Source organism: Carcharodon carcharias, chromosome 5, assembly GCF_017639515.1.
Source record: "Carcharodon carcharias isolate sCarCar2 chromosome 5, sCarCar2.pri, whole genome shotgun sequence".
In the NCBI taxonomy this organism is placed as follows: Eukaryota; Metazoa; Chordata; class Chondrichthyes; order Lamniformes; family Lamnidae; genus Carcharodon; species Carcharodon carcharias.
Genome location: NC_054471.1, coordinates 182,204,775 through 182,220,228, shown reverse-complemented (window position 1 = coordinate 182,220,228; position 15,454 = coordinate 182,204,775). Strand labels below are relative to the sequence as shown.

The 15,454-nt window shown below is 45.1% G+C and overlaps 1 protein-coding gene across 2 annotated transcripts in view; it reads left to right on the top strand.

Moving 5' to 3' along the window:
• Positions 1 to 15,454, top strand: part of LOC121277683 (kelch-like protein 29) — a 515,535-nt gene that overhangs the window by 305,852 nt on the left and 194,229 nt on the right. For both annotated transcript variants that reach the window (XM_041187306.1, XM_041187307.1), the window contains exon 3: positions 2,686 to 2,833. In XM_041187306.1, the coding sequence (XP_041043240.1) occupies positions 2,686 to 2,833 (148 nt within the window). The remainder of the gene's footprint in view (positions 1 to 2,685; positions 2,834 to 15,454) is intronic.

Genomic DNA, 15,454 nt, shown 5'->3' with positions numbered 1-15,454 from the left:
AACTCCCAAGGTGAGATGACAGTGACTGCCCTTGACATCAAGGCAGCATTTGACCAAGTGTGGCATCAAGAAGCCCTAGCAAAACTGGAGTCAATGGGAATCAGGGGGAAAACTCTCTGCTGGTTGGAGTCATACCTAGCACAAAGGAAGATGGTTGTGGTTGTTGGAGGTCAGTCATCTCAGCTCCAGGACATCACTGCAGGAGTTCCTCAAGGTAGTGTCCTTGGTCCAGCCATCTTCAGCTGCTTCATCAATGACCTTCCTTCCATCATGAGGTCAGAAGTGGGGATGTTCACTGATGATTACACAATGTTCTGCACCATTCGTGACTCCTCAGATACTGAAGCAGTCCATGTCCAAATGCCGCAAGACCTGGACAATATCCAGGCTTGGGCTGACGAGTGGTAAGTAACATTCACACCACACAAGTGCCAGGCAATGACAATCTCCAACAAGACAGAATCCAATTATTGCCCCTTGATGTTCAATGACATCATCACTGAATCCCCCGCTATCGATATCCTGGGGGTTACCATTGACCAGAAATTGAACTGGAGTAGCCATATAAATACCGTGGCACAGTAGCAGCAGTGTGTACCATGTACAAGATGCACTGCAGGAACTCACCAAGGCTCCTTAGGCAGCACCTTCCAAACCCACCACCATCTAGAAGGACAAGGCAGCAGATAGATGGGAGCACCATCACCTGGAAGTTCCCCTCCAAGCCACTCACCATCCTGACATGGAAATATATCGCCGTTCCTTCACTGTCACTGGGTCAAAATCCTGGAACTTCCTCCCTAACAGCACTATGAGTGTACCTACAGCACAGGGACTGCAGTGGTTCAAGAAGGCAGCTCACCACCACCTTCTCGAGGGCAATTAGGGATGGGCAATGAATTATGGCATAGCCAACAACACCCACATCCTGTAAATTAATTAAAAAACCACCTCTAAAATTCTTGGGCCTTTACTTGTGATCCCTTTTAAAAATTGCTGACTGAGCCTCTCAATACATTGCCCGTTCCTATCTGAAAATTACAAGCCAGCTCTACATGCAACTCTTAATTGTATATTTAAGTAGCCTCTCATCCTAAACAGGAGAATATGCTATTTGCCCATTTACAGTCCAGACCAGCCTGAAGATTGCATCAGGTGGACATTGGTCATCAACAAGGTAGCCATGGTTCCACCCTCTGATTCTCAATTGTCGACTGTTCGTTGTTCAGGCAAGAAATAGTGGCTACCAATTGGAACTTGCTCCCTGTGTGTTTCTCATTAAATTTCTATAAGAGAAAATGCACCACAATGAAGGAAGGCACTGGTAACTTTTTTTTTAAGATCCATGGAACATAGTCATCAGATCTGTATATGCCTCCAAATTGGCTCATATCTCAGAGTTTGAGTTGGGATGGTTTCTAGTGCCATTTTGGAGATTGAGCATTCACCTGGTTTACAATACAAATGGAAATGCAATGAAAATACATTAGTGTAGTAACCCAGTGTTCTGAATTGTGAATGAGGTTGCCCTTTATAAATATACAATAAGATGCCAGGCACATTGCCAACTCCTGCTGAACTCTTGTTTTGTTCATTTTTTACCTATTTGTTTTGTCATTGCTCAACAATTGCCTTGATTCTGATGTAGTTTCTTTCAACTGTTGCCATATTGACTCAAATAATAAAATGCTGCATTAAATAATTAAAACGTCTCTTGCTATAATCTAGTACAAATAGTTCTAGAAATTAACCTAATAAATATCCCACAGCTGCATTTTACCTGTGTTTTAGTTCAATACCTGCAATAAATTATTTAATGTTTCTGTAAATGACTTGTAGATGTTTGAATGCTTTCTGCTATTCTTTATCACTAGTGCTGCTATTTATTAGTATATCTTCAGTATCCAGAGTATATATTCCAGAAAGATTACTTAAGACAAGATCATTTAAAACTGAAGTGTAACATTATTACTTCCTTACTCTGGTAACCACCGGTGTTTTTCAATAAAATCATATATTGTGGGATGGTTATTATCACAGTGTGAGAATGCATTCAAAAATGTTTGCCACTGCTCATTTACATTTTTGTTTGGTATGAAGAGGACTTAAGGCATAGTGGAAATATTTATCTTCACCTACGATTCCCTGCAGAGTTCAACCAATTTTACTTTGCTGACTCCCTCAAAATCCATCTGCTGAGTTTATTACACACTTGGGACTGCACTCTGGTTGTTACCGGAGAAAATATATTCTGGAAATTTCCAGGTCATTTTTTTTTCCTTTATAGAACAAAAAGCTTAAGAACTGGCTTACAGCTTAGGCTTTTGTTGGCAAAAATTGGAGTTTTAAAGAAAATCAAATGTTGGATCAAAGTTGTGTATCTCAGCCTTCAGAAAGTCAGAGACTGTAAACAGGTAACCAAAGAACACAGTGGTCTCAATAGTTTTAAAAAGGTCACCTTGCCAAAAGACTAGTGTAATTCATTTCGACATTCAATTTATTTATGTGAAATAGCATATATAGAAAGTATTAATTCAAACTGTACAATAGTGGAATAGAACAGAGTACACAGTAGGTTTTGAAATGGATTGCATTTCCAAAGAGAGTCTAGGCAAGGATGGTTTTGTGTGGTGTATATTATCATACACAATGTCTAAATGCATATTTTTGTCTTCCCAAATGTAGCCTTCAAGCATTTCTAAGATTGACAGTCAGACACAAGGACAAATGCTCAGTAAAAGTGTGAGGTGGGGACAAACTCCTATCAATCAATCAACTCCCTGGGACACAGATGAACCTCCATCCAAGCAAATGAGAGAAATAGAAAATGCTGGTATGTGTTTTTTTTGCTTAAACCGAGGAGAAAGCACAAATTCCTCTTTTTTTCAATAATGAAGTAATTGAGTGGTTCTCTCAAGAGTATGAAACCATAACCAGATCTTGTGTTGATTAAATAGCAAAGCTGCAGGCTGAGACCATTTTTAATCAAAGCACAGTGCTGTTTATTGCCATAACATTCTGAGCAAGAAAATGGCTGAGGCTGTTCCACTCAAAAGTTGTATAAAATATTCAAAGCTGGAGGTTTCAATTCAACTAACAGGTAATAGTCCTATTTAAACATTGTTATTAATGTGAGGGCTATTCTGAAAAGTTGTCACTAATCCAAACATGATTTATTTAGGTGCTGATTAGCAGTTGTACCCTTTTGTTTGCAATTTATAATTAAAACTGGAGTCTTTTTCCAAGGTACTGTCACAATTTATGGCAACTAGTAAACAAACAATGTGGGCAAGAGTTTTTCAGTGCAGTTCACAAGAAATCAACCAAATCAACACAAAAGACTATGGGCGAAAGAGTCCATTTCCACTGGCATCAGGCGTGTTTGGCAGCGTGAGCAGACAATATGGCGAAAAGGCCAAAGATCGGTTCCACGACATCGTGAAACCAGTTTGCGAGTGTCCACTTCACCCGTTGTGTTGTTGGGCCGCATTTCCCGCCATCGGACATCGGGAACTTCATTGTAATATATCTGCATATCATTTTAAGCCCAGCTCGCTGGAATTGTCTCCCAGCCCTGCTGGATCATCCGACCACATCAGTGTGATTGCACACCAATGTGTTTCACAACAGCATAGATAAAGCATGCACTTGGCAGGTTGCACTTTGAAGGGAACTCAGAGGTGAGTTGCGGAGCGCTCACGTGGGTCGCCTATTGGACTTGAAAATTGAGGCGACTTGGTTGGGGGGGCAAGGCTGCCCAGCGGTTGAGGTGACCTTTTTGGGGGGGGGGGGGGGGAGGCAAGGACTGCCCTGCGGTTGAGGCGACCTGGGGGCAGGGAGCAAGGGCTACCCTGCGGTTGAAAGTAGCACACAAGTACGTTCGAGGTGGGCGGGACGGGTGAGGGAAGCGGCCACACATTAGGGAAACCTTGTATAAACCATTCCTCTGCAGCTGAGACAGTTCAGGCGCAGTCACATTGATATAATTGGAGTTGGCCTCTAGTTTCTTGGCCCACTCAAACAATGCAGAGGGATCAAAGAGCCACCAAGTGCTCCAGAGCTTTTCATCCTTGGGCACAGACTGCAAACTAATGAGTGTTTGAGTGGACTGCAGAACAGTTGGACAACTGGGCACGTTGTATAATCCCCTTGCTAAAACTAGCCATGGAGCAGTCGCTGCTGGAGGCACTCACAGCCCCTTGCAATGTCATCATCCTGGTTTGGACCAGTCTCCCCCATGGTTCAAGCTAACTCGGCAGCCTTGCAGTGTGGGTTAGGAGAATGCCTGCACCTGAGCTGAGAGCACAGCATGCAGTCCAATGGGCAAAGCTGCTGCCAATTGGTCAGGTGGAATGGGGCGGAGGAAGGTGGGGTTTCAGGCAGCCATGCAACGCACTAAGCTCTAGCCATCCAAGAGGTGGCCAGCACTCTCCGGGATGCGTAAGGGGCCTTCAAACTTAATCGAGAGATGTTCTTAGTACATCATGCTAACCCACACATCTCTCTCTTTCATCCTGTAAGAGGTGTACATCAGGGTTATGGAGCCTGGTGACCTAGCTGTATGCCTCGTAACTTACAGAGAGCGAAGACGACTGAGGCACCCAGCTGTGCAGTGAGAGGAGCAGCACCCTCTGGAAGAAGGGACAGTTGGGGCTCAAGCACACACTACCAAAGTGCCACAGCAAGCCATCGATGATCGGCGCCTAGCTAGACACAGGGTCCATAGTCGCCACCTTTCATTCCTGCAGATGACTGAGCATCAGTGTCGCTAAAGATTGCACATGTCTAGGGAACTGGTCGGTCACATCCGCCAGCTACTGCAGGATTTGGTGCCAAAGGGACATGGAGGGCATTCGCTGCCAGTGGCCATGAAAGTGACTGTGGCGCTCAATTTTTACACCAGTGGCTCCTTTCAGGGCCCCACAGGCTTCCTCTGTGGGATATCGCAAGCCTCTACACACAAATGCATCCATGAGGTCACAGATGCCAACTTTGTGCATTTCGCCTGGGACCAAGACAGCCAGGATGCAAGAGCAATTGGATTTGCCTGGATCTCAGATTCCCACAGGTGTGGTGCCATCAACCGCACTCACAAGGCGCTCAGATCTCCATGGCAATGCGCAGTCAACTATGTCAACCGCAAGGGCTTCCATTCGCTGAAAGTGCAGCTGGTGTACGACCGTCACAAACGTATTCTGCAGTTCTGCTCACGGTTTCCAGGGAGTGTGCACGACTCCTATATTCTCAGTCAGTCACAGATCCCTAAAGCCTTCCAGGGTCCACAGAAGCTGCAGGGATGGCTCCTTGGGGACAAGGGCTACCCACATGGCCGTGGCTGATGACACCCGTGCGGTGGCCTCAGACTGCAGCTGAGTGAAGGTATAATGAGGCTCACGCTGCAGCTCAAAACTTGGTGGAGCAGACCATCGGGATGCTGAAAACAAGATTCTGGTGCCTGGACCTGTCTGGTGATGCCCTGCAATACAGTCCGCAGATAGTGTCACGCTTTGTCGTTGTCTGCTGCGCCCTTTACAACCTGGCACTGCAACAGGGAAAGGAGCTGGCTGAGGAGGAGATGGAGCTCTCCTCCAATGAGGAGGATGCTGACAGGGATGAGGGTGAGGAGATCCTCGACGGCGATGACGATGGGGATGAGGCCTTCGCATTGGCCAGATGAGGGAGGCGCTCAGAAGGCCCTCACAGCTGCTAGATTTGTGGAGAATGATGACGACATGCTGAGGAGATGCTATAGATCCTCACATTGCATCTATGAATCTCTAACTCCAGTCTGGCTTATGGTAATGCACATACCCTCTGTGATAATGCTTCTGTTATGGAGACGCAGTGGATGCCCTAATAGTCAATCAATTGCAGGAGGATGATGACGACATGCAATGAGGAGACACCATAGATCTTCACATAGCCTCTGAGAATGTCTGACTCCTGTCTGGCTGACAGCAGCTCGCTTGTGCTCTGTGATCGGGGTCATATCATAGAGATGCAGCCAGGAAACTTTAAGAACATCTGATCCTTTGTCTGCCTTTAGCACCTGACCCTTTCAGGAGCTCAGTGTCATTGGTCACAGATGCTGAAGAGATTGGGGCTAGCCCCACCTTAAAGATACTGAGAGCACACAGAGAGAATGATGGAACTCTGTGGCGCCTGCCCACTACATTCTAGCAGCAATGACCAGCACTGTTGAGGTGCAGGCATCAGTAATGTTTCTGGGGGTGTGAGGCCGGACCAATACTTTGGTCTGAAGGCTGCACAAAGCACAGGGAAGAGGCCCTGGACTGAGACAGCTGACTTTATCTTCTGAAGAAAGTTTCACATCTGAGAGACACGAACAATGCACATCAGACCAGGAGCCAAAGGCAGGGAGTCATTCTTGGTAGTTTATTCATAATAGTGAATATTATGTACACCCGTGCCCAGGCTGTGGAACTACATCATCTTAATCTTCCTAACCCTGCTGCTATGTGTTGGTGCTTCCTGGCCTTTCACAGTGGAGGTGGAGGCAGCCTGCTGACTGTGGCATCCTGTCTGTGATGACCATGGCGGGTGTCCTTTGGAGGGCCAAGACCTGCTTTTGGGATTCTGCTGTGTGGCAGTGGCACCCTCCTGGATCTGTGGAACTGGAGCTGCTGACATCACAGGAAGCGGGCACACAGATGACTGGACGCTCCCTGAGTCACCTGGGTGGTTGGCCCCTGAGGGTACACCTGCTGATCCGCCCCCCATGGGCACCCAAGCATCCATGGCTGACTCTGTGAGCAGAAGGGGTAGCTGGAGTGACATCAAGCTGCCCCATACCCCTCTTGCGTACACACAGTTGGAGGCCAACTATGGCCTCAGTGTAGGACCGTTGTACTGGACCAAGGTCTCCATGGCGGCCGCCATTGTTGACCTCGGTGCGTTGGCATGCCGGCGCTATCACCTCAGCCTGAAGATAGGCGGACTCCTCCATTGTGCCTTGCAATCTAAAGAGTGCAGCAGACATCCCTTCCTGATGTTCCCAAGCTTGCCTTTGCAGCTCCAGCAACCGTGACATGACCAGTCCAGAGGCTCGTCATCTGACTCGGAGTCAGCAAATTTCTGGCCTCCCGCAGTCCTCCAAGTGCCGGACACCTGAGAAGTCCCTGCCACCACCTGCTGCGGATCAGACAGTGCGATGTGCTTGCCAGGTTATGATCCCGATCTACTCTATAGCTCGGTCCCACTGAGGTGTGTCTCTCTGCATTGGTGGAGGGTGTGGGTAAGTGCTGTAACAGGACTTCAAGGAGGGTGACTCCAGATTCCTCTTCAGAGGTTTCTTTGGGGCTTGATTGGAGGACCTGGCTCATGGACTCTGTCGGCTGTTTCCCAGATATGCCTGCGGAAGCAAGGATAGATCATTTAATCATGGCAGTTATCTGTGAAACAGGACACATCACTCACAGCATGGTTGTCTGAAGGATGTTGCACTGTTGGATCCACTGTTGCACTTGGTAGAGCACCGCTGATCTCACCGTCAGCGCAGGGATGGTCCAGATCATCACTGACCTTCTGGATAGCCCTGTTTTCAAAGTCCATGAGGACCTTGATTTCAGGCATTTCTCTAACGGCCTGCAACATCTCCCTCTTGTTGTGTGCCAGCTTGTCCTGCATGAATAGAGATGGAGAGAGTGCAAGCAGGATGCCTTCCTGGCCAGATGATAAGTATGCCTGGCCTGTGTGGGTGGGGACTGGTCCCATGGACAGGATGAGGGCTGTGAAGGTGTGTGAGACAGAGTGAATGCTGATGTCCCTTGATCTGGCAGTGAGTGAGGGCCCTGTGAATGTGTGATGGGTTTGTGAATGTGAGAGTTGAGAGTAATGAGAAGAGTAACTTACCCTGGTGGTGGAACGGAGGAGATCATTCATCCTCATGCAGCACTGGGTGACTGGCCTCTTTTGAAGGGTACTGGCACTGACCACCACTGCCATTGCCTGCCAAGCCAGATTAGTGAGGTTGCCGCCCATCGTGCGGCCAGAGTGGGGTTAGAGAACATCACGGCGAGCCTCCACTGTGTCCAAAAGATGCTCAAGGGACATGTCGTTGATCCTGGGGGCTGCAGTCTTTTTGCCTTTCAGGGCTACGTCGTCTTTGAAGAAGTTGTGGGCTGGAAGCACTGGGATGTGGGCATGTGGCTGCACTTTAAATATGGCGAATGAGTGCCTGCCCGCCATGGAAAAGGTAGTGTTTCCTGGGAATGCACAATCAATACAGCGGGTTTGGGATGACATGGTGTGAAAAGCCACTATTGTGGCTGGTGGGTAAAACGTCACTTTACCCACCCACTACTGCACTGCGTGCAAATCTGGGACAATTCCTCCGAATACAATTTTAAGAGCAAATTATATCAGTGCAAGTCATTGAAACATAGGAAGTATGAGCAGCCATTCAGCCCCTTGAGCCTTCTCTGCCATTTAACTAGATCATGGCTGATCTACTACCTCAATGCAATATTCCTGCATTAACCCTATATATCTTTGATATCTTTAATATCTAGAAATCCATCGATCTCTGTCTTGAATATATTCAATGACTGAGCCTCCACAGCCCTCTGGGATAGAGAATTCCAAAAATTCACCATCCACTGAGTGAAGAAATTCCTCCTCCTCTCAGCCCTTTCTGAGACTGTATCCCCTCCTTCCAAGACCACCACCCCCATCCCAAGCCCCCAGCCAGGGAAAAGTTGAGTTTCCACAATCTTTTGCGCTGGTTTAAAAAACATTACTCTAGAACTGCCTCCCCATAAAATCGGTCAGGCTACCAGATAAAATGAATCACCAGAGTAAGTTTACACTAATTGCACCCATTGCAGACCTTCCAGGAGGCTCTTAAAATTAAGTTGTATTTTCAGGCGCAAGGACACTAATTCACATCTTTCTTCTGCTTTAATTTACATTTTCACCTTAGTAAGAAACTGACTAATGTATACCCAAATAAGTAGTAAATGGTTGTGTACAGCTTTTTAAACGTGTAAACCGGTTTGGAGCTTGATTGATAAATTTGGACCAGGTTACCACTCTTAGATATATCAAGGAATATTTTTAATGCAAATTTCCTTTTGAAAGGATTGCATTCTATAACACTGCCCAATTGCACCGGTTGATGGTAGATTTTATGGCTGTGATAAGGAAATTAATTTGAGCAGAAAGTTGAACAAAAAAACATTCTTCTGAAAACTAATGCAATTTTCAACAAAATTCGTGCTTAGTTCACATATTACACCTCAAGAGGAAACTCCAGTCCCTTGCATTTATTTAATGTTCTTAATGTAATAAAACATCCTAACCCTCTGGACAAATGTGGAAATGGGCACTTTTTTTTTAATCATTCATGGAATGTGGGCTTTGCTGGCAGGGCCAGCATTTATTACCCATCCCTAGTTGCCCTTGAGAAGGTGGTGGTGAGCTGCCTTCTTGAACGGCTGCAGTCCATGTGGTGTAAGTACACCCAGAGTACTGTTAGGAAGTGAGTTTCAGGATTTTGACCCAGCGACAGTGAAGGAACAGTGATATATTTCAAAGTCAGGACTTTGTGTGACTTGGAGGGGGAATTCTAGGTGGTGGTGCTCCCATCTATCTGCTGCCCTTGTCCTAGACGGTAGTGGTCGTGGGTTTGGAAGGTGTTCTAGAAGGAGCCTTGGTGAGTTACTGCAGTGTATCTTGTAGATGGTACACACTGAGCACTAATGGAGGAAGAGTTGGATGAGGTCACTGTTCTTATATCTTGGAACACATCGACGAAGAGAGAAGGGAAGAGAGATGACCTGGCTGAGGGTGTTTAGGCAAACCAGTCTAGAGTTTAGTGCTGATGGCTCAACAACTGAAGGTGGTGCAAAGAAAAGGAGTAATGCAAAGGAAGGCAGGTGAAGAAGAAAAGGAGAGGTCATAATGGAAGTCTGGAGATGGACAGGCAAGGCCATGGAGGGACATCTGCAAGAATTTTGGCAGACAAATTGGGGAATGGTGAATCAGTGGGGATTGGCAAGTATAGGAATATAACATACCGTGAGGTATGGTAGAGTTGTGGTGAAGTTGCAGTTCATACAAAGGAAAACTTAGTAGACCAGCAAGGCCAACAGTAGAAAATACAGAAGATATTGCTGATGATTACATTCTGAGTGTAGCTAGCAGATTAGATGAAGGAGAACTAGTGGATGTGGTATATTTGGATTTTCAGAAAGCTTTTGATAAAGTCCCACCTAAGAGGTTAATGTGTAAAATTAAAGCACATGCGAATGAGGTAATATATTGGTGTGGATTGAGAATTGGTTAGCAGACAGGAAACAGAGAGTAGGAATAAATGGGTCCTCTTTGGAGTGGTAGGCAGTGACTAGTGGGGCACCACAGAGATCAGTGCTTGGGCCCCAACTATTCACAATGTATATTAATGATTTGGATATGAGAACCAAATGTAATATTTCCAAGTTTGCTGACGACATGAAACTTGGTGGGAATGTGAGTGATGAGGACGGTGTTAAGAAGCTTCAAGGCAACTTAGACAGGTCGAGTCAGTGGGCAAATACATGGCAGATGCAGTATAACATGGATAAGTATGAAATTATCCACTTCTATATCACTTCAGAATAGGAAAAACAGAAAAACAGTATTATTTAAATGGTGATAGATTGGGAAATGTTGATGTACAAAGGGACCTGGGTGTCCCTGTACACCAATCACTGAAAGCAAGCATGCAGGTGCAGCAAGCAGTTAAGAGGGCAAATGATATATTGGCCTTCATTGTGAGAGGACTTGAGCACGGGAGCAAGGATGTCTTACTGCAGCTGTACAGGGCCTTGGTGAGATTGGCGTATTGTGTGCAGTTTTGGTCTCCTTGCCTAAGAAAGGATATACTTGCCGTAGAGGGAGTGCAGCAAAGGTTTACCAGGCTGATTCCTGGGATGGCGGGATTGTCGTATGAGAAGAGATTTGGCCAACTAGGCCTGTGTCCACTGGAGTTTAGGAGAATGAGAGATCTCATTGAAACATATAAAATTCTGACAGAGATGGACAGACTGGATGCAGGGATAACATTTCCTCTGTCTGGGGGGGTCTAGAAAAAGGGGTCACAGTCTCCTGATACGGAGTAGGCCATTTAGGACTGAGATGAGGAGAAACGTCTTCTCTCAGAGAGTGGTGAACCTGTGGAATTGTCAGCCACAGAAGGCTATGGAGGCCAAATCACTGAATATATTTAAGAAGGAAACAGATAGATTTCTAGATTCTAAAGGCATCAAGGGGTATGGGGAGAGCACAGGAGTATGGCATTGAGATAGAGGATCAGCCATGATCATAATGAATGGCAGAGCAGGCTCGAAGGGCTGAATAATCTACTCCTGTTCCTATTTTCTATGTTTCTTTGAATGTTACCGCTCTTGAAGGAAAGCTCTTGAGCAACAAAGCCTTATGAAACAATACAGATCTCCTTCATGTGCAAAAAATGAAAATATCAGCAATTTTAAAAGAAAAACATTGCACTGCACTTTTTATATCCTCAGGATGTTCCAAAGTGCTTTACGGTTAATAAATTACTTTTGAAGTAGAGCCACTGCTGTATTGTAGGCAAACACAGCAGGCAGTTTGAGCACAGCAAGGTCACAGACTTACTTATTTTTATATGGCATATGAAGTTCCAGCCAGCAAAAATATTTTTGGTGGTAAGATCTGAGGATTTCTTGCCTGCTTCAAAACATTCTTGACATGGCTAAATGCAGCACTGCATTGGGAGTGAAATTCAACTTAGTTTAGGTACAAAATTGCACCCATGTTTTGAATGATGACCACCTGCTCCCAATCTGCCTCACAAAATAAACCAATCACAATATTGGAAGAGGACACCTTTTAGGTTTCTAAGGTGCCCCCTAAAAGGAGTGAAGCACCTTGAAAATGAAAATCAGGTCCTAATGCCTAATTTGGATGACACCTACCCAAGGACTGACTTGATAGCCGATTCATCATCAGAGACAGTCTGGTGAATTGCATCAGGACACCTGATTTTCACCTGCAGCTCACCCATTTCATGCAAATGAAGCTGATGCTGACTATGATTTGGGTATCTCGTTGGCATTGTTGAGTGTTCATCAGATCACGTTGCCTATTTAGTGAAGAAACTGAAGTGTGTTGAACTTCTGCATTTCTCACATACATTCCTCAAGAGCATCATTTCAAATCTAATTCTATACAAGTCTTCAGAAAAAGGGAATCAAATAAAATTCCTGTTTTCTAACTTTTTTTCTGCAGTGTGTTCAGCACACTCCTATAAAATGAGCAACAAAAGGCTCTGAAGAAGAGTCATATGGACTCAAAACTTAACTTTGTCTCTCCACAAATGCTGCCAGACCTGCTGCGTTTTTCAGCATTTTCTGTTGTTATTACAAAAAGTTCTTGTTCAACCAGAAGGAATCCTTTGAATCTTCACAGCTCATTTATTTTTGCTACCTTTCCATTTTGAGCAATGAGGATTGTTTTCAGTGCTGGCTTTATAGATGACAACAAATAAAGACAAGCAAGGCATGCCAAAGATCTTTAGAGGCCACCAGAGGCAGGTGCCATTTTGCTATAAACAGTATCAACAATCCTATGCACAACTAATTGGCTGAGGAAAAGCTGCCTCCGCAGGCATTACTGCCAGTGGCAGACAATGCCATCAACACCCTCCTTCAAATCCGTATCTTTGCTTCCAAGCTATCAGGGGGTCGTTTGCAGAATCAGCTTGCTATTTATAGTTATATCCAGCATGCTAATGTTGCAATGTTCAGCAAGGCTAACATTCACCTTTCCTTTCCCATTGAATAACAACAGCAGCATATGGAGCTGTTAGCTATGCCCATATGGTAGGATATTCTAACCTACAGTGGTTTATTGATGGAACCAATGTGCGATCTGAGCCCCCGGTAATCATTGATCACCAATAAATATTGTGTCATCCAGGTCTGCAACCATTTCTCAAATTGCAGTCGCAATGTTTCCGTTTTAAAATATTCATCAGTGAAAGGTTTATTTGAAGGTGACAGTTAGCCCTGGGGACCAACCATGGCTAATAACATTCAACCAGCAGCCATTAAATAAAGCAAAGCACAGTTAGAATGAGATTTGTGCAACTATTAGTGTCAACATTTCATTGGCATCTTGAAGCTGCATTGCAGGTACATGAACATTTTATATTCCAGAATACTGTGCACCCGAGATCATAGCCATCTGCATACCACACAATTTTGTAATGTAAAGAGGTCTAGCTATGGCAAACAAGGACACCAACCTGCAATTACAGTCAAAGCATGATGCATATGTTCTCCAAGAGAATGTTGCTGCAGAAATACCTGTTCAGGCAAGACCAGTATAGCAGGGACTCATACCAGGAACGTTCAGCTAAATGCCAAAGCTGCTTTTTTAAGGAACACGATACAGAGAAGGTGGCTCCAAGAACCTTCCATAAAATTCTCCGCTGCGGATTCTCAACCGATTGTCAATTTCCATTTCTTGCTGTGCTGCTACCTCCGCTACATAAATGAAGAAGTGTTGTTTGGGCCAACTTCAATCATAGTTCTTGGTATCAAATGTCAGTGATATTAGTATATTTTTCCCCATCATATTTGCTCTTATTGCTTGTGCATTGGGTATGATTTCTAATTCTCAACCTGTAACAAGTTCTATTCTCCCATGATGGCTGTCTGTGGTGTTTTCTTTGAGGATGCTTTGGGTTCAGATAGCCTTTGGGTCCCTAGGATGGTTCCTGAAATCACTACAACTGATTCAGCCTTGTATAGAATCGCTGTGATTGTCCCAAATGCTAGGCCATCAGCCCGATGGTAGGTTTGTTTAGTTTCATTCTGTGTAAGCTCTGTTTTTGTGCAAATTAGTCGTGGGTCACAAATGGATGTTTTTCTTTGTAACATGTAACATGCGGTTTAAGCACATGAATTGCACAACGGTTATAAAACAAGGTTTGTTTATGCCACTGGCATCAAAGCGGTATCAACTCTCAACGGAAAGCATAACTCCAAGAAACAAACCATTTACAGAGAATATTCACTGCTGATGCTCCAGATCCCTGTCCTAATTGGGGCTTTAGCTCCTCAATGAAGTCACTACTGGTTGACCGGCTCCTGGCTGCATTTCTCTTCTCTTACTCTCTGTCCCTTATGAGGCTTCTCAGACTCAAAGGTGCTTCCAGTTGGGTCAACTGGGTTTCCAATTCCCTTCCTGGCTCCTTTGCTACCCTCAGGGGGCTTCAAGCTGCCCTTGACTTCTGCCACACTGCACTCACAGGCCCTGGATTAGTTCTTCCTTCTTTCTCCCTCACCTCACGGCATCTGACTCCACCCATCAGCTTGTCAAAGACATTGCTCCCTGCAGGGAGGGGCACACACGGTTTCCCTGCTCGGTGCTCTCCTAATATCACCACCTGCTGCCAGAGGCCCTGCCCAAACAGATGACACTCCTGAAAGCTTAGGGGCAGTTACCACGTTTATACCTTACACTCTCTTATGGTGACAATGAGCACATAGTTACTAAATTTATTTTCGAACTGCTAGTAGCAAGTGTGAATGTAGTTCAGAATGAAATGTTTCTTTAAACTTATATAGGTAAATTCCATATATCACATATGCTGCGTTCAAGTAGAACTGATTTTCCTGGTAGTATCTTCTATGCTCCTATGTTCTCATTCTCTTTTTCTCCCTTTCTCTCTCTCTCTATTTTTCTTCTCTATCTCTCTTCCCCCGCTCTGTCTCTGTTCCTACTCTCTGTCCCCTTCGTCTCCTTGTCTCTCTCCTCTCTCTCTCCCCCCCCTCTCTTTCTCTCTCTCTCTTTCTCTCTCTCCCCTGTTCTCCTTCACTCCCCCTCCCCATATGCTCTCTCTCCCTCTTTCCCCCTTTCTATCTTTCTTTCACCTTCTCCCTCTTCCTCCCTTCCTACCACTATTGTCCAGTCCATCACAGGTTTTCAATCACCCTCTCTTTTTTCTAACATTCCTACTTGCTTTGTTGATAAGAAGGCATTAGCAAAATAGCACTGAACCTTATGGAGCAGATCCATCAATACTAAAGCAACAGGGCTATGCCCTGCCTCCTGAGCCAAAGTATCAGTCTCCCTGAACGAACAAGCAGCAGAAGGATAAGTATTGAGAATCCAGGAAAAACAGTGGACCTAATCATTGCATTATACTTCATGGTCCAAAATGGCGTTTAGTTTTCAGTTGTATCCAAAACTTCTATTTAACTCCATGTTTGAAATTTAAATGTGAATATTTAAGACCCCTCTTTAATGATTAGCAAACTCCCTTCGGTGTACTTTGCTGCTATGCAAGTGGTTATCCTTGCAATTGCACAAGTGCATTGCATCCACTGCTTAATCCAAAACCACCTTTCAAAAAGGCTGCAACCCTTGTTGGTGTTGAAAGTGGCTATAGAGCTCTGGTGTGTCA